The 24,516-nt window shown below is 39.3% G+C and overlaps 1 protein-coding gene across 3 annotated transcripts in view; it reads left to right on the top strand.

Annotated features, from left to right (window-relative positions):
- Positions 1-24,485, top strand: part of FMN1 (formin 1) — a 178,424-nt gene extending 153,939 nt beyond the window's left edge. For all 3 annotated transcript variants that reach the window (XM_035110687.2, XM_035110681.2, XM_035110694.2), the window contains 2 exons: positions 10,083-10,167; positions 11,667-24,485. In XM_035110687.2, the coding sequence (XP_034966578.2) occupies positions 10,083-10,167; positions 11,667-11,711 (130 nt within the window). In that variant the 3' untranslated portion in view covers positions 11,712-24,485. The remainder of the gene's footprint in view (positions 1-10,082; positions 10,168-11,666) is intronic.
- Positions 24,486-24,516: the final 31 nt, after the last annotated feature.

Below are 24,516 nucleotides of genomic sequence, written 5' to 3'. Positions count from 1 at the left end.
AGGTAGCATTAACATTGCGGGAACTTCACAAAATCATTTAGAAGTAAAACTGTAAGCTAAAGGGGGGGGGGAGCTCCCAAAACAGTCCCATGAGGATCGGGCATGCTCATTGACTGACTGTAGGACAGCTAATGGAAAACTGTAAGGGAGGGTGGGAATAATCCAATGGAGTATTGTAGGAGAGGGCATGACTGTTATCCTTAGTAGAAACACTCCATGCTGCAACATCTTGTTGCAGGTCCCTCTTGTCCTGTTCTAATGTGCATCTTTCCATCTTCTGGACAAGCGCAGACTTATTATTTTTTGTTTGTTCCTTTCTCTCTTATTAAATGTTGAATATGATCAGTCACATCAGTGCTTCCCAACAAATTTGATGCAGTTTGTGATTGAATTTTGAAGAGGCCAGTTTAAAATGAATGAGCAGATAAGATTAACAAGCTCTCTAGGACTAGTCTAGGTGAATACTAAGGGGCAGGATAGAAAGCAGTGATAAAGATGGAATCCAAAACAATCTTTCAGAAGCACACACTCTTTTAAATAGGTGCAAGCCTTCGATTGGGGGGGGGGAGTGGTGTGTAAACAGTAAAATATGGCTGCAGAATTTGTGACTCACCAAGACAAATGTAGTCCATCCATCACTTACTAAGGCTTGGCAGGTCACAGCTTCTCTAGGCCTAGTGTGAACCATGCCCCTTACGGTGAATATCAGTGGGTGATTGCATGAAAAATGCCAAGCAGGGTGCGGCCAAACAGATACTCTGCACATCTTCAAGTCCTAATGTGTACAAACAGAAATCATATACTTGATACTTTTTATATCTTGAGGTCTGTTATTTTGTGTACTAAGAATATAAAGAAATAATTGTTACTCTGGAATCTGAATCATTTATCAGTTAGTTGGCCTTGCATATGAAACAGCAGTGTGAATCAGGCTCAACATTAGAAGCTTAAATATCCTTTAGCATGCAATTTTAAATTAAATGCAGATAGAGAGATAATCCAGTAAATTGCCGTGCTAATTATACACACAGGTCTGCTAATGCACCAGGCTAGGTTGTCACTTGATTCCTTTGTCACAAGCAGCAGTCTTCTAGAATAGTCAGTTTCACTGCTAAGAGGGAACATGCTGCGGAGGGGGGATACTTCTAAAGTGAAATTGGTCGTATTAGAAATTGTTGCAGTTTGTTACTTGAGTAGATCTACTTATGAGCGAGTGAATTTTGTTTGCCATTTCAAGGAACATGTTTGCTAGGGGACAGTGTTGCTCAAGGTACCTCCTCCCAATGTTGGGTTGGAACTAAAGAATCAAGCATGAGGGTTGCTGCAAACATTAGTAGAGGAGTCTTTGGATCATGTAACAGAAAGGTTCTGCAGCAGTTCTCATGCTTCCCCTTGCACAAGAGAGAGTGCAAGAAGAAATATCTGGATTTCGTTTCACTTTTCTCATGCAACACTGAAATGGAAGACTGCACCAGTGAGAAAAGCTGGAATTCTTGCATGTGGAATAGACTCCACCTGCTGTTACCAGGAAAGCTGATACAATATGAACAGGATCTGCAAAGACAACTCTACTGTGGATGTGATGCTGTCACTTCCTCAAACGTCAGGAGTACCTAAGAATATAATAAAAGTTTGCTGGATTGGGCCAATGAACCTTCTAGTCCAGCATCCTGTTCTCACAGTGGTCAGTCAGGTGTCTATGGGAAACAGGACCTGTTTCCCATCACAAGAGCACTCTTCCCTCTTGCAGTTTCCACTGGTGGGCACTGCTTCTGACTGTGGAGCAGTTATCCAAGTCTTGTAAAGTATAGAACCAAAATCAGTTTTAAATAGGCCAGGCTCTTAAGAAGTGAAAGACAGTGAGTGTAGAGGGAGTGGTGAATTCCAGATTAATAAATTCAGAGTAAAATATGTGATTTTTGGATATGCTGTTTTGAGTCTGGATTAGCCTTCTTGAGTAGCAAGATAAGACTTGCATATATTTTGTCATGAGAATGAATGATTTGTTTTTTCCTTCTTAACACCATGAATTTTATTCATATACTTTGGTGGGGCTTGTGCTAATTTACTAATGACTTCATTAGATTACTTTTAGCCTTTAAAGGTTTCAGTTTATTCTCGGTTTATTCTCAGTTCAATTTGTAGATTATTCATGAAGACAATGAGTTGCTGGTGTCAAGTATATGAGTTTGAATGACAGATGAGTTGTTTCTTTATCACATTCAAATGGCTTAGAACCATGACCCTTTAGAGGGTGTTATTTTACAAAGTATGAGTGACAGTTTGCCAACCATATTTCCAGGAAGAAACATATTTAGAGAACTGAGAAATAACCATTATGTCTTGAAAAACAATTATTTTCCTAAGGTGTATTTTAGTGTAATCATATTTTTTTTCATAACCTCAGCAGAATAGAAAAGGAGCCGGTTTATACACTCAAGCTGTAAATATTTCTTGGATTGCAGCATTTAAAATTCCGGAGGGAGAAGAAGGAGGGTTTGCATGTTTGAACGCCCTGTGCCAAAAAAACAAAAGCCCTCTCTACACATAGGAAACTTCCAATCTAATCCAGCACCCTGTTCTCACAGTGGCCAAACAGAAGGAATTACAGCGAAATAAAGAGACACAAAATAGTTTCATTCAATTAGATTAAGAAAGGTTAAATACAGTGGAACCTTGGTTCTTGAATGCCTTGGTACTCGAACATTTCGGCTCCCGAATGCCGAAAAGCCAGAAATAAGTGTTCTGGTTTTTGAATGTTTTTCAGAAGCAGAACATCCGATGTAGTTGTTGGCTATTGTTTCCGGGGCACCTGCGCCAATCGGAGGCCGTGCCTTAGTTTTCAAACATTTCGGAAGTCAAACGGACTTCTGGAACGGATTACGTTCGAGAACCAAGGTACCACTGTACCTGATGATTCAGATAGTTGATAATTTTTGTTCCTTTCTTTACAACAATTTAAAACACAAATGTGAACAGAGGCAAGTTTGCAAAAATTTATACAGGATGCCCATCTAGCAACAAAACGATCCTATTTTGCCAACTTGTCAATTATGAGATGATGATGATGTCCATCTGATTGGGTTGCCCTGCCCCAGCCACTCTAGGCGCCTTCTAACAAATTAAGACACAGTAAGACATCAAACATTATTGTCACTATTGGTTCTTCTAGAGCAGGCATCCCCAAACTGCGGCCCTCCAGATGTTTTGGCCTACAACTCCCATGATCCCTAGCTAACAGGACCAATGGTCAGGGATGATGGGAATTGTAGTCCAAAACATCTGGAGGGCCGAAGTTTGGGGGTGCCTGTTCTAGAGTATTTTGAGGTTATTCAAAGGACAGTGCAACATCTCTTAGCAGACTAGGAAAAAGCAAGTTAATGGTAGCTTTAACCAAGCAATGGGCTAGGCTGCAAGAGTTTGTTTTGTCTGAAAACTACTTGACTTTTAATGTAAGAAAAGTGTAGAAATCTAATTAGATTTTTATCAGACATTTTAGAAGAGGAAACACTTTAACCATGCTGCTCTACACTTAACCTACCATGAAAATAAATTAGCTGCCTGTGTAATATAGCTGATTTTTGCCCCAAGACAAAATCTGCATAGCATACAGGAATCTGAGGGTACTCAAAGGTACAAACATTATATATAACTAGCAAACTTATTTACTACTTGCGGTAAATCAAAAGGTAGTTAAGATGAAGTTCCTGGATTACCTCAGTAATATAAATATTACATGAATATTACATGAAAAGGATACAGCAGAAATATATTACGTGTGCCCAACAGTCATAAATTTGGTATGGCTATTTTGCTCAGCTGGGTGAAAATTTTGAATGAAGTAGCTGAAAAGTATTATCTTACTCTCAGTACCATGTGGTATTCTCAATACCACAGGGATGTGACACCGTTTTAGGGTCAATTTACACGGTCACTTTCATGGTCTTATTTTTAATCTGTAGTGACTTTTAGTCAGTCCTGATTTGAGTATGGATATAAAAAAAACTCAGCCATTGGAGTGTTGAGGGCCTTTATGCTTCATCAAATTTCTTATATAGTAAAAGTATATTCAGCTATTGTGGATGATGCAGCCACTCTCCTTTAACGGAGCACTGCTGTTACAGGAGTATTGCAATTCCCCAGTTGTAAAAATGCAGTATATTTGACATTTGCATAGATAGTCTTTTGGGAAGCCACTTACAGTAACAAAGACTTGAATCTAGACTTGCCCTTCTGCAAGTGGAAGGGCTCCTTTCATTCACAGAAGGGCCTTTAATCCACTGGAGGTTCCAAATGGTAGAAATGATGGGAATCCCCAGGCATCCCCAAACTGCGGCCCTCCAGATGTTTTAGCCTACAACTCCCATGATCCCTAGCTAACAGGACCAGTGGTCGGGAATGATGGGAATTGTAGTCCAAAACATCTGGAGGGCTGAAGTTTGGGGATGCCTGATTTACACTGATTTCCCCTGGAACCCATTGTACCATCTCCAACACTTTTTGAAGGGCACTTTTGGGGAATCTCTGGGGATTGTAAAGGGGTGCGAGAATGGGCAAGAATTCTCTCCCCGACTTCCATCTTTGGGAGCATCCACTCACAGGCCATTGTTAGTACTTTTATATAATATATTTTTTATCAAATTGACTTCAAATTAAATAGTTACATTGTTTCTTGCATTGATTTCCCACCCGCACTTCCACAGTGTTTTTGTTCAAACCGTTTTCTACTGTATTATATATCAAACTTCTATGTTATGGAAATTCCTCTAATCAATACAATTACTTTATCATTTTTCTTCCATTGTTCCTATCTCAAATCTTGCCTGTGATTTCATTTGACTGTAGTGTTTTTTCAAATACAGTCGTACCTTGGTTCGCGAATGCCTTGCAAGTTGAACATTTTGGCTCCCGAACACCGCAAACCCAGAAGTGAGTGTTCCGGTTTGCGAATGTTTTTTGGAACCCAACGTCCGACGGGGCTTCTGCAGCTTCAGATTGGCTGCAGGAACTTCCTGCAGCCAATTGAAAGCCGCGCCTTGGTTTCTGAACATTTTGGAAGTCGAACTGACTTCCGGAATGGATTCCGTTCAACTTCCGAGGTACCACTGTAGTCCTAAAAAGGCCTCCATTCTATTTTTTTTTTAAAAAAAAGGTTCATCATTTCGATCTCTTCATACTGCTGTCAGCTTTGCCATTTCCACATAGTCTATTGCTTTTAAAAGCTATTCCTCCTTTCTTTGAACCATCTCTTCTTTCCATTTCTGTGCATATAGCATTCTACGGTAGCTGCTGTAGTCACATACATACGTAAAAGGCCATTGTTAGTACCGTACTTTAGTCTCTGAAAAATCAGCTCACCTCCCTCCTGAAACCATGGAGCAGCAGGGGTGGGGATGTGTGGTCTTATCTACAGAAGCACGTACAGAATGATATCAGTGCTTTTAAAAATAAATATATGGTTGGTATTCTTCACATGTCTCACAAATTCAGACAAGTCACAATGGATTTTCCTACAATAGACGTCAGTTTTCATCTCTCACATTACGTGACTCCTTTGCTGAAACTCCACTTAATTAGCTGCTTTCTGATTTGTGGGGGAACTCTTAGTTTGCAGCCTGAAATCATGGTTTTGAGGGCAAGTGCCAAACATGCCATGCTGATGTAAGGTATGAAATGGCGAACTTTGGTATGCAGTCAACCAGGAAGTAAGTAATTAAGAAGAGAAGACAAGGAGAGGGAGCCACACACAAGCTCATTTCTATTGTGCATTTCGTAGTTTGGCATTATATGTGGACCTGACATAAAGCCAAAAAAAAAAAGTATCCCCCCCCCAAAAAAGTAATATACATTCCAAGCTTCAGTTACAGAACAGAACATTGTCAGTTACAGCTTGTATCTATTGAAAAACACAACAGCCTCAACAAGCTAGTAACCCTATTCAATAACATACTGCAAAGTATACCCTAGCATCCTTTACATATCCCATAAGTACAGATCATCAAGTTGGAATTTAATATGGTGATGATAGTATATAGTGCCAACAAGCATTTAATAGCACTTGTTGACTTAAGGTCCAATCTACTGGTTGCTGCGCCAGCAAGGAAGCCGTCTGTGGCTAATAATCAGTCTCTGGGTATCGGATCACTTCATGGCTTAATTCCTATTCTTTCCTCCCTCTATGTTGAGAATGAGAAGAGGCCACAGGGTTAAGTAAGCAGTGTTTTTTCTTCCTAACCCTTGGCACAACTATGTATGTTCTTGTAAAGGTGAAAATTATTCTTTTACTTTATAGACGCAAAGGTACTTTAAAAAAAAAAAAGCTCATTTGAACTTCTATAGTTCATTTGTATAATTATTATTTTTTCAAAATAGCTCTTGTTCTTGCATTTAATCTGAAGATATATAGGTTTGAAAATGTGATTCCCTCAGAACAGAATTTGAAGTTAATTTAACTTTGTACCCAAAACTCAGTTGCTGTGTGTTTTGTTCTTTTTTTCTGAAGCAAAAAAATCAGGTGGTTTAAGGTTTTTTTGAAATACAGAATTCTACTTTTTTTGTTGCTTTACATTGTGGTTTTCCGCACGGCATGGCAATACACGACAGTTGTAAAAGTGTGTTAATATTATTGCTGACACCAGCAACCTTTCTTCTCAATTCTTTTGTGTATTTTGACCTTCTTTGCACCATGATGAGTGATCCTAAATCTTCTTTTGAACGGATTCCCCGTACATATGGTCAGATTTCATGGTTTAAACTAACTGCATTCCTTAAGATTCTTTGCCTCTCCCCCCGCCCCCATTTCAACTGAAGATTCAAAAATTAGTAATGGGAATTGTCTTGAATGGAAAGTGGGTACCGGCTACATCACTCACAGATCAATGCAACGCAGTAGTGTTACAGTTCCTTCCTAAAAGTTCAAAAAAGTTAAATTATATGAATTAAGAGGGAATGTTGCTCTGTGGATTAAATAGATTGCAAACTCTAGTTAGTGTCAGTTCTCACAACAAAAAATGTAGTTCGCATGTTATGCTGAACAGATGACACCAAATTATTAAAGCTGGTTAACTCTAAAGCAGAGGAAATAGTTACCAAAGAAACTCACAACTCTATTTTTGATAAATGCAAAATTATTCACAAAGTAACCTCAGTTATGTTTATATGATATTGAGAATTTTTTTAACACTCTGCATATACCCATAAAACATCTGTTCGTAAAGTATCTGCAACCAAAATGATAAACAGAACACTATGGTTTATTATGACCATGTTATTTTCAATGGGACTATAATGCCTTGAGTCCTGTTCTAACCATTCTGTTCAGTTGTTATATAAAAAGAATATAAGGCCATTCATTCATGGAAATGCTAAAAGGTTTAGCATAAAGTTCTTGAATGTATTGAGGGAATAAATATGAAGCTGTCCTTAAAGTTTCACATAGACATGGAAAATAGGAGTAAAAACCTTAATTTAGCCCAAGTTATGATACAATAAAGTGGACACAATATCCTAACACTGGCACCAGTCAAAATTTTAAAGAAGTCAAGTGAAGTAGTCTTATCTGCTTGATTTTGAATTTTGTATTGGATCCAGAACTGTAGTTTTCTCCATATTCTATTAACTTATATTGGAGCAGTATCCCAGCGTGACAAGATTGCTTCCTGATGCTGACACCAGGCAAAAAATAGACTTTGGTGAACCATTGGCCAGTCTCCAGTTGGCTACCTAGTGTTCACTGATTGTGAGGATTCTTTCAAAGGATGCTGCACTAGGACAATCTTGGACTGGTCCTGATTCATAGTTATGTTTAGTTATGATTTAACTGTTATGAGATCCTGAGTTTATGCTCTTGAAGATGCAAATATCAGTGGTGGGCCACAGGATTCTCAGTTTCTAGTAAAAACATTTAAGGAGAGCACAAATTCACTTTCTGCAAAACCCCACTTGTTCCTATGAACAAGTGGTTTAACAAGTCAGCTTGATCTGTTTAGAAACTGACTAAAGTTTGTTTTAAGCCATGATCCCTGCTTCCTATGTAATGATAACCCAAGTAGAAAGTGAAACTAAATTGTGCCAGAAATCCTTTTCCTGGACTTGTGGGATGAGGAGAGATATGGGGAAGTACAGGAACCCGAGGTTTATGGCAGCTGCTTTCTCCTTGTGTGGATAGTACTAAATCAGGGACAGAGAGCCTATGACTCTCCAGATGTTGGATCCAGTCAGCATGGCCAATTGTCACAGATTATGGGAATTGTAGTCTAGCAACATCTAGAAGGACACATGGTGTAGCATTATGTGTGAGCCAGTCTTACACTTCTAACAGGTGTATCTGAAGAAGTGTGCATGCACACGAAAGCTCATACCAAAATATAAACTTAGTTGGTCTTTAAGGTGCTACTGAAGGAATTTTTTTATTTTGCTTCGACTCAGACCAACACGGCTACCTACCTGTAGGTAGTAGATTAATTAAGGCTATATAAGCTACATATTCATTGACCTTTTTAAATGAAAGCCAACCATGATTCTTTTGTTTGGGTGTTGCAGTGCCATATCATCCAGGGACATAATTTGCCAATGCATTTTAAAGATTAAGAACATTATGCAAAAAATGAAGAGCAGTTCATGGGAAGATTTTAATCCCTGTAATGTGTGGAGGTTTTATGTTTGTACTAAGTATGAAGGGAGAAGAAATCTGACCAACATTCGTCACATACAATAGTATGTTAAGCCTTTGAGATTTAATCACTGAATGCTTAATTAATGGGGAGTGCATTTCTGTTTCTCTTATCAGCACACTGTGATACGTATGGTTTGAAATAAGACCTCTGGAAAGTAATGTGACTCTTTTCTTAAGTAAGAATAATGAAGTCACAAACACTGAACAGCTGTATGGGCACCATTTTGACAAGCAGTTTGGGTTTTTTATAAAAAAAATCTTTAGATAGTGTGTGTAAGATAATAAAGCTTATTAACCAGTGAAAATTGCAGGAATACAGAGTGCTGTTAAAGGAATAAGCTGTCTCATATTACTGCCCCCTTCAGAGGAAAGGAAAACAACATGTAAACTTCATAAATCACAGATGTAGATGAAAACTTGTTTCCAGCATTCTGTCAGACAATACAATGATCCAGAAACATCCCAGGCTGGGTCTATTGAAAGAGAAGCAAGTGGAAATGCTGCTACTGGCTCCATGGTGCTTTTCTTTCTTAGCCCGTTGTGCTGTGCCACCTCTAATAGTTGTAGCCTCTGCTCTTAACATCTTCTCCAGCCTTGCAGAGAAGGGAATACCATTCCCTTTCAAACTTTTAGGCTTGATACTGTCTTGTTTGTTTGCACACTTGCATTGTAAGCGCATGATACCATTTACACAAACTCAAAGCACATTTCTTCCCTCTCTCTGCCTCCTTAATCCTGGCAACGGTAGTTTACCCCTCACAGAGCTACAGTTTGCAGCACCTTTGACAAGCTACAGTTCCCAGGATACTTTGAGAACGGAAATATGCTTTGAATATGCTATAAAGGTATCATGTGTTGTTGTTGTTTAGTCGTTTAGTCGTGTCCGACTCTTCGTGACCCCATGGACCAGAGCACGCCAGGCACTCCTGTCTTGCACTGTCTCCCGCAGTTTGGTCAGACTCATGTTCGTAGCTTCGAGAACACTGTCCAACCATCTCGTCCTCTGTCGTCCCCTTCTCCTAGTGCCCTCAATCTTTCCCAACATCAGGGTCTTTTCCAGGGAGTCTTCTCTTCTAATGAGGTGGCCAAAGTATTGGAGCCTCAGCTTCACGAGCTGTCCTTCCAGTGAGCGCTCAGGGGTGATTTCCTTAAGAATGGAGAGGTTTGATCTTCTTGCAGTCCATGGGACTCTCAAGAGTCTCCTCCAGCACCATAATTCAAAAGCATCAATTCTTCGGCGATCAGCCTTCTTGATGGTCCAGCTCTCACTTCCATACATCACTACTGGAATGTGTACACAGCCTTATTCATATTCAGCAACTAAGCACTCCCGAAAGCAGCTTGCATATGCCAGATATGTACCATTTCTTTGGCTCCAGTAAGATTTGTTGTGTGTATTTTGTTTCAGACTCAAAGTGGCTCAACAAACAGTGAACAAGTTAACTGCAGAAAAGAAAGTGGAAACAAAGAAAATCAACCCTACTGCCAGCCTGGTATGATGTGTTTTTGGAATGGCTTTGTCTTCTAGTTTGCTTTTAAAAACTGCTAATAGGATGCATGTTTTAGTCCATTCAAAAGCAATTTACTATCATGTCCTTTCCAATCCCAAAGTACGTATATTCAAGTAATTTTTTTTTAGTGATTGAAGCAGTGACTGGGAATCAATTCAAAAGCCTTTGCAATTTTAAATTCAATATATCCCTGCACAGGCCTTTGCCAGGAAAAGTAGTCTGCATGGGGAAAAATCAGTCCTCAGGAGCTGTCTCAGTTTTGTCACTTGTCTCTAACCCATTGCTCTCCTTCTTGCCTGCTATTTTCTGTACTCTGAATAATCTCAAGGGCTGCTTTTACAACGTGTGCTCCTAAAAAATTTATCACATTTCTGAAGTGGGTGAGAGGGGAGAGCAGATTGAAATGGCAAGCCAATAGGGCATTATTTTCAGCCTTTTCCTACATTTGTCACCCTGTTTATCTAGGAACAAGCCTGGCTTCCTGGGTTTTCTCCAGTATAGGCTTGCTGTCTCTTCTTTTTGTGCACAGACAAATGGAAAATTCTTTTGCCATATTTGGATGCAACCAGTGCTGGCTTGCCAAATTAAGGTGGATCCAATTTAGCAGCAATGTTTGAAAACACACACACACACACACACACACACACACACACCTGTGCTTAAATCATGCTTGTGCCATTTATTATTGGTACAGTCTGGGATAAAGGGCAACGCACAGAGGTGAACCTGGAGGGGAGATGGTCGTTTATCAATTTGGCTTAAGGAAGAGTGTGAGCCAATTTATCTGGTCTATACTGGCTTTTGTCCACAACTCCTGTGTACCCAAGGTTCCCCACACAATCGTGGTTTATTACAATTTCCTCTTTATCAAGGGGCCTCTCCATATGTGCAATGAGAAATCACTACAGTATTGTCCCACTTTGTGGGAAAGGGATGCCCCTGCTAAAAATCAGCTCCAGTACATTTTTCTTTTTAATAATAATAATAATAATAATAATCTCCTTCTGTAACTAGAGACATTAATCCCTCCACAGATATTCTTGTTTGCATTCACATTACAGTACTAATATTTTGTAGCAGTGCAGTATTAGCTAATGTTAACTGGAAAGGCATTTCAGAACACATTAGGCATATATTTAGGATGATATGAGAGGCTAAATTTGTATCCAGGTAAGTCATACTCAGAGTAGATACGTTGAAATCAATATGTTTGTCATGACTCCTTTGTATTCATTTATTTCAGTGTGTCTACTCTTGGTGTGACTTAGATGCAAATCTAAGTATGCTTGTATAAAGCTTGCCATTGGCTTGGCTTGGCACTTCAGGAATTAATTTTCAGAAAAGAAAAGGCTTATGTCTACTTTGGTTTTGGACTGCTCCATTCTTCAAGTGAATAGACCACATACTCTGTGCAATTTGAGAACAGATGGAAAATAAAAGAAAAGAATGATAATAAAGTTCCTTTTTTTCTTAAACAACAGAAAGAAAGGCTACGTCAGAAGGAAGCCAGTGCGACCACCAACTGAAAGAAGACATGAACATAATGGCATTGTGACTTAATACCTTGCATGATTTTGCCCATTCCCTAGAGAGCACCTTATTTTGGACGTTAGGAAGTTCTGCTTTGCTGTTCTCTTCCTCAGACAATCCTCAAAAGACTTCTGAATCCCTTGGCTTGGCTTGTGCAGAAGAGGGAACAATAAGAAGTTTGTTTACATGGGAATTATGAAGAGTTCTATGTAACTCTTCCTTATGTGGCTTAAATGCAGTTCTTTTCTTAAAAGTTGTTTGAAGTACTCTATGCAAAATGCACTAATGTAAAAGACAGCAAAAGCAGGGTTTTAGACAGTGAATTAAATAGCTTTTATGCCAGCTCTGCAGGATGGCTCATGTGCTGGTAGACTGTAATATTTACTAAGTCAATGTCTGTTTAAAATGGTTTTGATGGTATCCAAAGGATTAACTTTACCTTCTTGCAAATGGTGGAAGTTAAGTGTATCAGATCTATTCTGTATTTTATTACAATTATTTTTATAGGAACCCCAATCAATGCCATAGAAGTAGAAATACTGTTTTTGCACATGTGGAGAAAGAAATCTCATATATATATATATATATATATATACTTGAATAAGGCATAGATAATATAACTGCTACATTCATTAACGTTTGGTGTTTTGTTCATACTATCTTCTTCGTCTGATGGCAAAATGAATACTTTCTGTATCAACATGAGGTGAAATTAGCAATATTCAATAATGCTTTATTTATACAGGTAGTCGGTCTTCTAGCTGTAGAACACGCATTTCCATTATTTATCATTAATCTATACCAAAGCCTATATTCTTTTATAGCCAGCATTTTGGTGAAGCTGATTTTAGAACATGTTTACATTTTCCTGTACATATGTGCATGTGTGTGAGAGAAAGATCATTTACAGACATATGTGCGCTCTTGAACATACATTATTCTGCTCCATAGACTTTGAATAGAAATATCTCATTGTTCTCCCATTGAGGTACTGTAAGTGTCTCATGTGAAGTGCCATTTAGAATCTCTGTCAGGTATGTCAGGATCCCTCCCCTCTAGGCTGTAGTTGAGAGAACTTGCAGAATCACACCCTTAAAATTAAAGAGCGGTCCTTGCAGTGGAAAAATTATGTAAAATAAAATGCTATATATCATAAATACTTAAACACAGGCTAACAAATGGTTGCCACAACAACTAAAGAGTGTACCAAGAAGGAGATGAACAGAGGTTCTCCGTACTAGAGGACACTTGTAATAAAGTATAAGGGAATCTGGTAAATTAAATTCAGAAAAGAGTGTGGAAGAAAGGGGGAAATTGTCACCTACAGGACAAATGCAGGAGAACCATATTTAGTAATAGGCCTAGGCAAAGTGCCACAATTGAATCAATCATTTATCTTAAAAAATAACTTTTAATTTCTTATTATAAGAAGTTAATGTAGCTGTACGAACAACCTATTTGAAAGATTTAATATGAAACATGCTATTTTTCTTACACAATTCAAGGGCAAGATTCTCAGACAGCACATATTATGTCTCCCATTGGTATCCAAATGTCATTGAAATTTAGTATCCTAAATATTGAGACATTAGAAAGCAGTTAATGAACTTATCTTTTCCCTGTTAATGAACTTATCTTTTCCCTCTTAATGTAAACATCTATCATATATAGCCCTACAATTTCCTATGCTGAAGGAAACATAATTCTAAAAAATTGAAAGTGTTTGTATAGGAACAGGAAAATTACAGCACCTTTAGAAATACAGACCAAAGTAGTAATACAGTCTAGAGAAGCCAAAGAGTAGGGCAACAGTAGTCAGACAATGATGATCAGACTCTTACAAAATCCTGTGGAGGTTTAGTGACATGCTTCTCATCAAATATGTGTGTGTGTGTTATAATGCAAGTATGCAGTTGAAATGTAAGGGCATTTTGATGTAACCCACAATTTAAAACTTAGCAGCAGCCACACGACAATTAGTTCAACTGACATTGATCTTAACTGATGTATTCTTTCACAAGCAGTGTAATGTCAATACTCACAAGAGACTTGAGATTTTTACTATACATTTACACCCATGTCCGGGCAACCCATGTGTGCTGTGTGATGTCTCTTACTCGTTTCAGTGGAGCCAAGCAGCATCCACACACAAAAATGTGCATCTGGCTTCTTATTCTCCATTTGTTGGGCTCCAAGTCCTATTAGCCCAAGTGGGCATTAATGTGAATGAGAAAGAAATTCCAAGTGGAAGTGCTCAGTGTTGGCTTTAAAACTGGGCTATTGTAGGTGATTTTGGAGACTTATATTCCCCCCTCATCATCTTAGCTTTCCATCTGCCATTGATAGAATCCCCTGGATCTTAAACTGCTTAGAACTTAAGCTTCGCTGGACAATTCACTAGGAATCAGTTTATCTGATTTCTGCCCTGTTGCATCGGGAATTTACTGCTTCTTCGCTGTTGCTGTTTTCCCTCTCTTCTTTAGAGCAGCCTTGTAAATATTTGAAACGTGTTCTGAGTTGAACCACCATTTTCTGAGTTAGATCATCATTTTTTCTTACCAAACTGGTCCTGTGGCTCAGCTTATGATGGTTAGCAGTGAAATGTTATTGTCAACGGGGAGACAAGTATTTGCCTGTGCCCCTCTTATTATTCCATTTATATCCCACCTTTCCTCCAAGGAGTTCAAGGTGGTGTACTGTATATGACTCTCCTCCTCATTTCATCCTCAAAGCAACCCTGTGAGGTTGGTTAGACTGCGAAATAGTGACTGCCCCCAAGTCACCCACTAAACTTCAAGGCTGAGTAAGGGATTTGAGCTTAGGTCTCCCTGGCCCTAGTCCAGCTCTCTCTATGCCATACTAGTTCTTTGATGAGAACAGCTGCATTCCTTTCTTACTATAAACTCTGGATCGTACAGAGGCAGAAAAACCTCGACCTCTTCATGCCTTCAGCTAAGGGGTGTAAACCTATTTGAATGGGGCAGCTGTGCTACACAAAGGCTAGGAAAACACTTGTGCCATTCTACAGTGTCCGGCTGGAGTTTTGCATTTGTAATAAGAGCAGCATATGGTTATAGTATGTGTTAACTATAAGGAATTGCCTCAGGTTTTCCTTTCAAATCTTTCCTCGTCACTGTTGCTCTCATCTCTATCTGAATCTTCTCTGCTTTTCTTAATACGTGATGATTACAGCGGGATGAAGTTAAAAGCCCCAAATGGTACCCAGTGAAAATGCCAGTTTTGCTTGTGCTAAGGAAGTCCTTAGCCTTGATTGTTTTTAAATCTTGCTTACCAATACAGCATGCAAAATTGTAATCTCTTGCTGGAAACCCAGCACATTTCCTCCCATTTTGAGAAACACTGCTGTAGTCATTGCTACGGATTGTGGGGCGAGTGGGTGGGTGTCAGGGGACCCGTAATGTGACTCTCAGCTTCTTTGGACTTGAGCAGTCTAAGATAGTCTTCTTGTGGCATCCAATTCTAGACTGAATGTGGGAACCATCAGTGGGAAATTGCACATCTCTGGGCCAGAGCTGTATGGAATGTACATTAATACATTTCCACTGTGTTGCTGTTAGCAGAACTCCTTTTACAGTATTGTTATAACAGTCAACCCTCTTGTTTGGCGAGTTCTGATAGTACTGTTTAGTCTGAGAAGAATCTTTTGTCCTAAGCCCATTAGCATCTCACAGTTATTCAGAGCCCATTTCTGGATTGTTTTGTTTATTTAAAGTTTACTTACAGTAGCACTGGAAATGGATCCAAGTGGAACGTAAACAACTGTTCCCAACTCATGCCCTGCGTTTTTGTTTCCTTAATACTTAACTATCCTGCTACAAACTAGAAGAAAATAATCTTTGTATTCTACTCCCTGATACAAAATTGATAAAGATATTTAAAATGCTATGACACCTTGAAATTCAGGGCCTTTCCCACAGTAAACTAGTGTGTTGAGAATGTGAGCTAAGTGGGAATATGCAGAGTTCAGAGCATGGTGAAAACAGTTATTTGATCACTTTCACTGTTGTTGTTTAGTCGTTTAGTCGTGTCCGACTCTTCGTGAGCCCATGGACCATAGCACGCCAGGCACTCCTGTCTTGCACTGCCTCCCGTAGTTTGGTTAAACTCATGTTCGTAGCTTCGAGAACCCTGTCCAACCATCTTGTCCTCTGTCGTCCCCTTCTCCTAGTGCCCTCAATCTTTCCCAACATCAGGGTCTTTTCCAATGATTCTTCTCTTCTCATGAGGTGGCCAAAGTATTGGAGCCTCAGCTTCACGATCTGTCCTTCCAGGGAGCACTCAGGGCTGATTTCCTTAAGAATGGATAGGTTTGATCTTCTTGCAGTCCATGGGACTCTCAAGAGTCTCCTCCAGCACCACAATTCAAAAGCATCAATTCTTCGGCGATCAGCCTTCTTTATGGTCCAGCTCTCACTTCCATACATCACTACTGGGAAAACCATAGCTTTAACTATGTGTGTGTGTGTGATCACTTTCACTACTCAGTCATATAATAGTTTCATCCACATTCACCACATCACTGCTCAATCTGTTTTTGGAAGCTATATGAAAGATGTGGTGACTGAGTTGAACTGCATGCTGGGTATGTGGTGAGGCACTCATACAGCCATTTTAAAGTGTGCCAAGCTACATGGATGCACTGAACCAGCATAATATTCAGTGATGTGAATTTTATTTAGCTGGTGTGTTATGTCATCAAGTGGCTGCCAGAATAATGTTTTTTCTTCTGCCTAACACAAATTGGCACAACTGTTGTTTTGGAAAACGAGGCAGTTTATATTGTTGGAAGATCATGCAAACTTTCAGCTCACACAAAACCCCTTAATCAAGTAGAGTAGAAATATACCCGATTCAGAACTCATGCAATGTGTAAGAATATTTGCAAAGAAGAATACCTTGACTCAGTGCTTTTTTTCTTTAAAAAATGTTTAGGGGTACCCTCATTTTCCTACTCATATTGAAATTCTGCCCCTCAATGAGGCCAAACTTAGATTCACAAAATGTTTGCCCCTGCATCCCCCCAGAAAAAAGCACTGCCTTGAAGGTGCCCTTGATTATTATTTTAAGGTTATGCCACTTGTACCTACCATACGGACAGCACTGTGTAACTGTTAAGTAGAAGCAAGAGAATATTCTAATGGATTATGAAAAAGCTGCCTTTCCATTCTGATTCATAAAGACTTAATAATAAATTATAATATGTATTATTTCTACTGAGCTGAACAATGAAGTATTACAGAGTTAGCTTGAAAACATGAACTCTTTGACGAACAGGTTTAGTAAGTGGCTACATCCAACATTTTTTTATCCCAAAGCGATTTGCCATACCACAAGAACCTACTCTTTTGCTATAAGCGCATCTCTCTCCTGTTTCCATAATAGAGTTCCTTTTCACTGTTATTTTTCATGGTTGTCTTCAGTTTTTGTCTCTTGCTACATTTGGAAATTTAATCTCATCATTGAGGGTTGCTTTCTTATGAAAGCTGTAAACACTTTCCCTCTTTATTCTAAAAAAAATCACTAGAATCACTGTTTGGTCATATAACACTTTTGTTTTTTCAGACATTGAAACCTTCCAAAGAATATGTAATATAAATTTTATTTCAGTATTTTCCCATTTGATGGGTACTTACAATCCCTTCATAAAATAGTTACCCATCTTCAATTTCTTGCTAGGCAAGAAAGCAGAAATAATTGTTTCTGTTGGCCTGGCTGCTCTGGTTTTCCCATTCAGAAGTCCTCTGTTGGGCCTCTAAGTAGTGCTGGAATCTTCTAGTGTGTTGAGAATAATGTTGGCATTCATTCTGAGTAAGACAAACTTGAACTGTCTAGGATGGGAATAGTCTCCCACGCAGAACACAGAACTAAAATCAGAGAAATAGTTCCACATAAATTCATGCTGTTTCCCAAAGGCTTCACGATGCTGCATTAAAGAGCTTTATAGGTTTAAGGTTTCATATGAAGCAGATCAAGCTAGGTTTTCATATGAGTGGTATTTTTAATTCACACGTCTTAAGTCTTCAAACTTCCTACTCTCCAAACAGTTCTTTATGCAAGAAAAATGTCTTAACAACCACTTCAGTTTTTTAGTTTAGAAAAAAAAATGCAAATAACTCCAAACCACAATGCTAAACCAGCTAGAGAAGAGAATGCCAAATATGCAAAGTTATTTCACAATGTAGAAAGACATTACCTTTTCCCTCTTCAGTTACTACCACATATGAGATCATAAGCAATTACATGCCTTCTCTTTTTTGCAGAGATACCTGATTAAATTTCTTTCATACCACTGTCATCTTAGACGCTTCATAAGAAACAGAGAACATGGTATCTGAAGTTTGTTGTCAGAGGATCCGGTTTTGCATAATGTCTACGCATCTTACTTCGGTAAACAGCTTCACTAGCTTATAAGCCTTGGGCAGGTTTTCGCAGGCAGTGTATCAAATATGACTGGCAGCACAATCATGTAGACGTTGACTCACAATTTGGGGAGATGGGGCCACACCATAGTATTGTATTAATTAATTAATTAGCTTTTCTTACATGTATATCTCATTGTTCTTCCCATCATGGAATCTAAGACAGTGTACTTTGACTAGACCCAGTACTGCCTAACTTCAGAAGAGTGGTGGTCTTGCGTGCCTTCAGACTATACACTGGTACTGATGTGTGTTTCAGTTCGTGACCTCACTAATTTCCCATATAGAAGAAAATGAAAATACCTCTTTGGTGAGGAGGATAGTTATATCTGTTCCTAAAGATGATGGTCTAGACTAGTGAAGTCTACTAACTGCACTCTGCTAATAGACTTTTAGTGTTGTTGTTGTTTTTAATGTTAGCTTTCTTGAAGTGATAGGAAATGCAAAATATCCATTTGTTGTGTCACAAGAATTGAAAGTCCATCTTATTTCAGCAGGAGAAACCACATGTTTTAATCTCCCCCATTTAAATCACTCGAACTTAAGCACATTTGATGATGAATGTTGTTGTTGCCGGATTGTGCCCAATAATTGTACCTTCTGAACGAGTAAAAACTTCAGTTAAATTTAGGACTTGAAAGTAGCCTTTTGTATTATACTGCTATATGGACACAACAAAGTTCAATATCTGGAAAGTCTGGTTTATGGGAAGCCCTCTATCTGTGTTCAATGTTTAGTTTAAGCCTCCTTGGTCTCCAGACCATGTCACTGATCCAGGGACAATACAAGGTTGTCCACCACCTTCTGCAACACTTTTGGTTCCTTCTGCAAATAACTCTCAATAAGATAACACTTTGAGGAACTATGTGTGTTTACCTCCAGTTTTGGATGTGATAATTGGTACCAGCAGGGGGTTTTTAAAAACAAAACAAAACACAAACTATAGCTGGTCTGTGTGCAGACTGCTCTTTCCGGATCAGGGTAAGACATCCTCCCGCCATCTCTACTTGACTCTTCCAGTCCTAAAGCATCTCTGACGGTGATCTTTTCTTATCAAGCTCTAGCACCGTCACCTTTCCCAAGGCTTCCTGCTCCCTCAAATGATTTTGTCTTTTTTTCCCTTGATGCCCTGTATGCCTATAACTCCCTCCTAGAATGCCTGTGTGATTTCAATGTCTTGTGCTTCCTTCCAATCCGTTCTCAAAATCTGTATTTTCCATGAAGCCTTTCACCTAACCTCCTCGTTCTCATACTCTAGTACAGGCATCCCCAAACTTTGGCCCTCCAAATGTTTTGGACTACAATTCCCATCATCCCTGACCACTGGTCCTGTTAGCTAGGGATCATGGGAGTTGTAGGCCAAAACATCTGGAGGGCCGCAGTTTGGGGGTGCCTGCTCTAGTATGACCAAGCCAAGTGTGTATAACTGTTGATCCCTGCCTTCATTTCTCTTCCTTTCCTCTGTTGTGTTGATTTTTAGATTGTAAGCCACTCAGGGTGGGGATCTGTCATCATTTGAAAAGTGCCATGTACGTAGATGGCCCTAGATAAACAAATAAATAGAATTTTGAAGTCGTCTTAGTCCCTCTTCCATTTCTAACCATTCTGACAAGAACTTAAGTGTATTCCTTTGTGGGTCAAAATAGTCCACATTATCAGTGCAGTCACTGAAAAGGCCCTATCTCTTGTCATCATCTATATCTCCACCCATGGCAGGACACAAAGAAGGGCCTCTCATATTTCAGTGACGCATCTCACTTGTAGTTGAACGCTTGAGGTTTTAGTGTCAATCATGGGTAAAATGTTTTTAGAATATATCACGAAAGCTTTTATCAGGTCTTTTTGCAATTTGGTAGTAATTCGTTAGTGAATGCAAATGGATTTTTTTCCTCAATGAAAGTTAGATCAAGATGTTCAGCTGCATTACATCACCTCCTTGTTTGGTATGCAATAAAAAACATTCCTCTGTGCTTGAATAAATAAACATCATAAACAACTCTTCCCAATTTGCATGTTATAGAAACCACAGAGACTGTAGGAAGGTCAGGAAAACATAGATATTTCCAACCGGCCAGTCAACAAATATTATTAAGCATGCAGCTGATCTCATAGGGCATGGGTTAAAAAGGAAGTTCATTCTGAAACTGAGGGTGAAAGCTAGTGTGTCTCCCCTATGACCCAGTTCCATGAGTCAATATGCTGACAAAGGAGCACATAGGACTTGGGTATGAGAATCCCATGAGAACGCAAGGGTTTGACCCTAGCCCCACTGCCAGCACAGTAACAAGCACTGGTGCTATTCTACCAGCAGCAAACCCCTGCCGTTGTCTTGGCACAACTGTACTGCCTTGGCACTGCATTTAATGCAGCTTGGGAAAGGTTTACCCCAATCCACTTCTGCACTACAAGCGGTCCAGGAGTCAAAAGTCACAATATTTCTTATAACAAAGGCAGAACGGGGCCAAGTGCTGGATTTCTCACATTAGCCATGGCGGGGCAGCTAAAACACAGGCAGAGGAGTGCCTAGGAGTTGGCAAAGCCAGCTCCACTGGGAGCACAGGTCTGAGGGAAGGGCCACAAAAATCAGCCCAGAAATCAGTCTCCAGTTATCTGTGTAATGTCATGAGTTTAGACAAGAGCTGGAAGCTGAGCAGTAGCAGAAATGGCAAGACGGCATGAAGGTAGACCGCTGGAGACTATGGAGTGAATGACTTACATGTGTATGGTTATGTGCCACCACTGTTGTGACAAGATCAAATGTGGGAGAAGTGATTGGGGGGGGGTGCTGGTACAGGTCCTTGCCAAGGGCACAAGGAACCCCAACAGGAGAAGTGGGATTTCTTTTTTGGGGGGTGGGGAAACACATCAATAAAGCTCCTTGCTAAGGTTGCAAGGGAGCTTAGGTACACCTAGAGTGACATTGAGCACTGGTTTGAACATGCATATGCATTACTGGGCAGCTGTAGCATCAACTGGGGACTTGGTTTATATCTGAATGTGCATTTGCATTAGAAATCACAGGTGGATTGGGGAGGAGTGGCCAGACAGAAAAGGGTTAAGCAGCCTCTTCCTTGGCATTTCCCATCACCAACACCAAACTCACAGGCTCCTGGAACTGCCTTGGTAGAGGGAGAAAAGTGGGAGAGTTGCATTCAATTGTGTGCCATGTCTAGGTTGGGCCTGAGTTGGTTAATCGAACACAGCTTTGAAAGATTTGAAGTTCAAATCAATGCCATTCCGTAAAGCTTCATTCCATGGGAACCAGTCTTCTGGGGCCTGTTCCTGAGATTTCAGAGGCAAGTCAGCAATCCTTGTGTAATGATGCAATCCAGACTATTGCATAAAGGCAGGCACTTGTGTGATATGAAATAAATTCCTGAGCTTGCAGCAACATCTGAGACTTGACATTGCTGTTGATATAAAGATTTTCAGTGCATATAAAGAAACTGAAATGCCCGAATGTCTAGTCCTCTAAATACAGCAGGGGGTGTGTAGTAGTTAAGAGCATGGCAATAACTTAGTGGTTCAAATTTCGTCCTAATCAGGGCTTCTTTTTCAACCAGAACTTGCTGGAACCTCTCAGATGGGCACCATTGCCATTATAAGAGAACAAGGGGGACATTCATCGTGGGTTCTGGCACCTCATTTTCTAGAAAAAATAGCACTGGTCTTAATCATAAATTTACTGGGAAGTCTTAGGTTACCTGGAGTCTCGTGGTCCTAGCCTCTCTGCACCTTATCGCCCACTCTGGTTCCTTCCAACTCTACAATTCCATGATTCTATGATTCTGCCATCTAGGGTGATGATGATAATACTGGCCCAACCTAGCAAGGCTGTTGCAGTGATTAAATAGGTACGATTTATTAGCTGTTTTGAGGCACTGGAGGGGGCACTTAGTATAAAGATACTAAGGATTAATATTGTTAAAGAAACAGTAGTATGTATAAAATACATATAAGACCAATGAGAAGGTGTGGGGTGGGGTGGAAATGGGAACTCTCCCTGGAAGTGACACTAATAACATAAGCTGCATTGCCAGACATGATGCTGAGGAAATGCTTGTTGCATGGATATGGGGGGGATATAGGGGGGGGATGCAGAATAGCAGTGCTTTTCTTCCTTTCAGGGAAGTTTCCAGTTGTTAAAAAGAAGCTGATTGGATTAAGCTAATTTTTTCTTTACAATTATGTACCATATGTTCCCGTTGAGTATTTAAAAATCAAATTTTACTGGAAATTTCAAGATAAGTTGAATTTGTAAAAATGCTTTTATTTTTCAAAGAAAGAGATATGGGACCATTGCATGTAAATAATATAATATATTTTCCATATTATTGCTCTGTATTTTTATATGCTGAATCTCTAGCTTCAGACTATGTTTTACTAACCCTGATGCAGTGGAAACTATTTATTTATTTAAAAACAAGAATGATGTATTTTGACTCCACGGAGATATAGATATAGATATATATTACAATATAAACATTTGCAGGTGTTTCATTAATGGCTGATCTACTTTTCATTTGTTCCAAACCTGTTTGTTGTTACACACTTTTTGATCCTGTCCGCCATAGCTTTATAACCACCAAAAGATCACCTGATCAACAGAATACTTTTTGAAACATGTTATTCTAATTCCTGTTCTACCACTTCATACATTAAAAATCAAATAGGAATTTTAAAGTGTGTTGGTTTTGTTGTCTGCAACTGTTTTAAGTTTCATGTAACCCTTGAGGGTAAGTGATTGGGTCATGTATGACTGTGATCGGAAGAAAAGCCATAAGCAGGGAGGACCATCCCTTTCATTTCTGGCTCCCCCCTTCTCTCGCTTTCTCCTTGTCTCCCACTTTCCTCCACCCATTGAGCTGCTGAAGAGACACAGGTCACTTTTGCTAGATGTTTTAAATAATCACCAGCAGAGGACTTTGGGGAAACAAAACCTAAGGGCCATATGTAGCCTCAAAGCCACAGGTTGCCTATCTGTGGCTAATGAGAACTGGTACCTATAATGGTAAAAAAAAGAAACCTGTTTTACCTGACTTGCATCTTCCTTTCTAAGGAAAATATACCACTAGAAGCCTCATACCCAGTGTTGCTCAGGAATTCCAGGAAACCAAAAAGTCACTGCCGTTTTGAAAGGGTCAGCCTGCCATCTTGATTCGAAATGGCATCCAATTATAGCCAAATATAAGTTGAAACCTGCTTCTTCATCTCAGGAACCAATTTGGTTATAGTTTTTGTAAGGGGGGGGGGGTCCAAACGCATGGCGACAAGTTTCTGAGCAAGTTTCCAAAATCTATTGTAGATTAAAAATGAAAACATCATTACTTGTTTTTCAAATTGCCTTGAACTGTGGTGGCATGAATGAGGCTACATGGAAGAACATAAGTGTGCTTTGATTAGCCTTCCCCCCCTCCCGAAAACAAAACTTGTTCCTTTTGTTTTAGAGTAGTGTTTCCCTTGCTTCATATTTCTGCCTCCCAATTTTTATTTTTATTTTCATTTATTTCAAATCCGTTCTAAATTGCTTAACAATTTAAAAATCTCTAAATGGTGTACTCTGTGTACTATACAAAACAATATCCATTAAAACAGAGCCTAAAATCAATTTTTAAAAATACAAAAATATGAAAGCAAATAAAACTCAGGAGGAATTCATGCACAGATATCGGGCTCCAATCGGTGAGTCAAGGAAAGCCTTGGCAAAAAAAGGTAAGTCTTTATAAGAAGTCTGAATCTTCCCCCATGGCAGAAAGACAGAACAGGGCAGTCTTCTTGTGACCATCTTGGTTGTGAGTCCTGGAAGACCTGTGTCTTGCATGCTTTTTGACACCTGGCCTAGGAGAGGAGGGCCCTGACTGACTCCAACTACAACAGCTGAGGCTGCTGCAGCGGCCAGAGAACATTTTGGCTATCTCTTAGTGTAAACCCAAGTTATCAACCCTGAACTTCCACAGCTGCCGCCCATCATGAACCACCATGGGCACGAGTGGCAGCAACAGCAGCAGATACATTCTATGCTTATGATAATATTTTAATCTCTTGCTAATTGTGCTGTTTTAGATGTGTATTTTATATTTGACTTCCTTTAGTAATGTGTTCTTTTGAAATGTTTAAGTTTTTTAAACTTTGCTGCATTAGATGTGCAATGCATCCTGTAGTTTATTTCCATTGTAATTTTTTGTTTTGAAATCTTTAAGATAATATTTTAGTTTCCTATTAATTCAATTGAATGTACACTTTATATCTGACTTTCTTCAGTAACATTTTATTCTGGATTGTTTTATTTAACATTTTAATTGTTGTAAACCACTCTGAACTTTTTTCATTTTTTAAAAAAATAAAGTGGTATAGAATGAAA

The sequence above is a fragment of the Zootoca vivipara genome, chromosome 1 (genome assembly GCF_963506605.1).
Source record: "Zootoca vivipara chromosome 1, rZooViv1.1, whole genome shotgun sequence".
In the NCBI taxonomy this organism is placed as follows: Eukaryota; Metazoa; Chordata; class Lepidosauria; order Squamata; family Lacertidae; genus Zootoca; species Zootoca vivipara.
The sequence above is the reverse complement of the archived record's forward strand: the minus strand, read 5'-3'. Positions and strand labels throughout refer to the sequence as shown.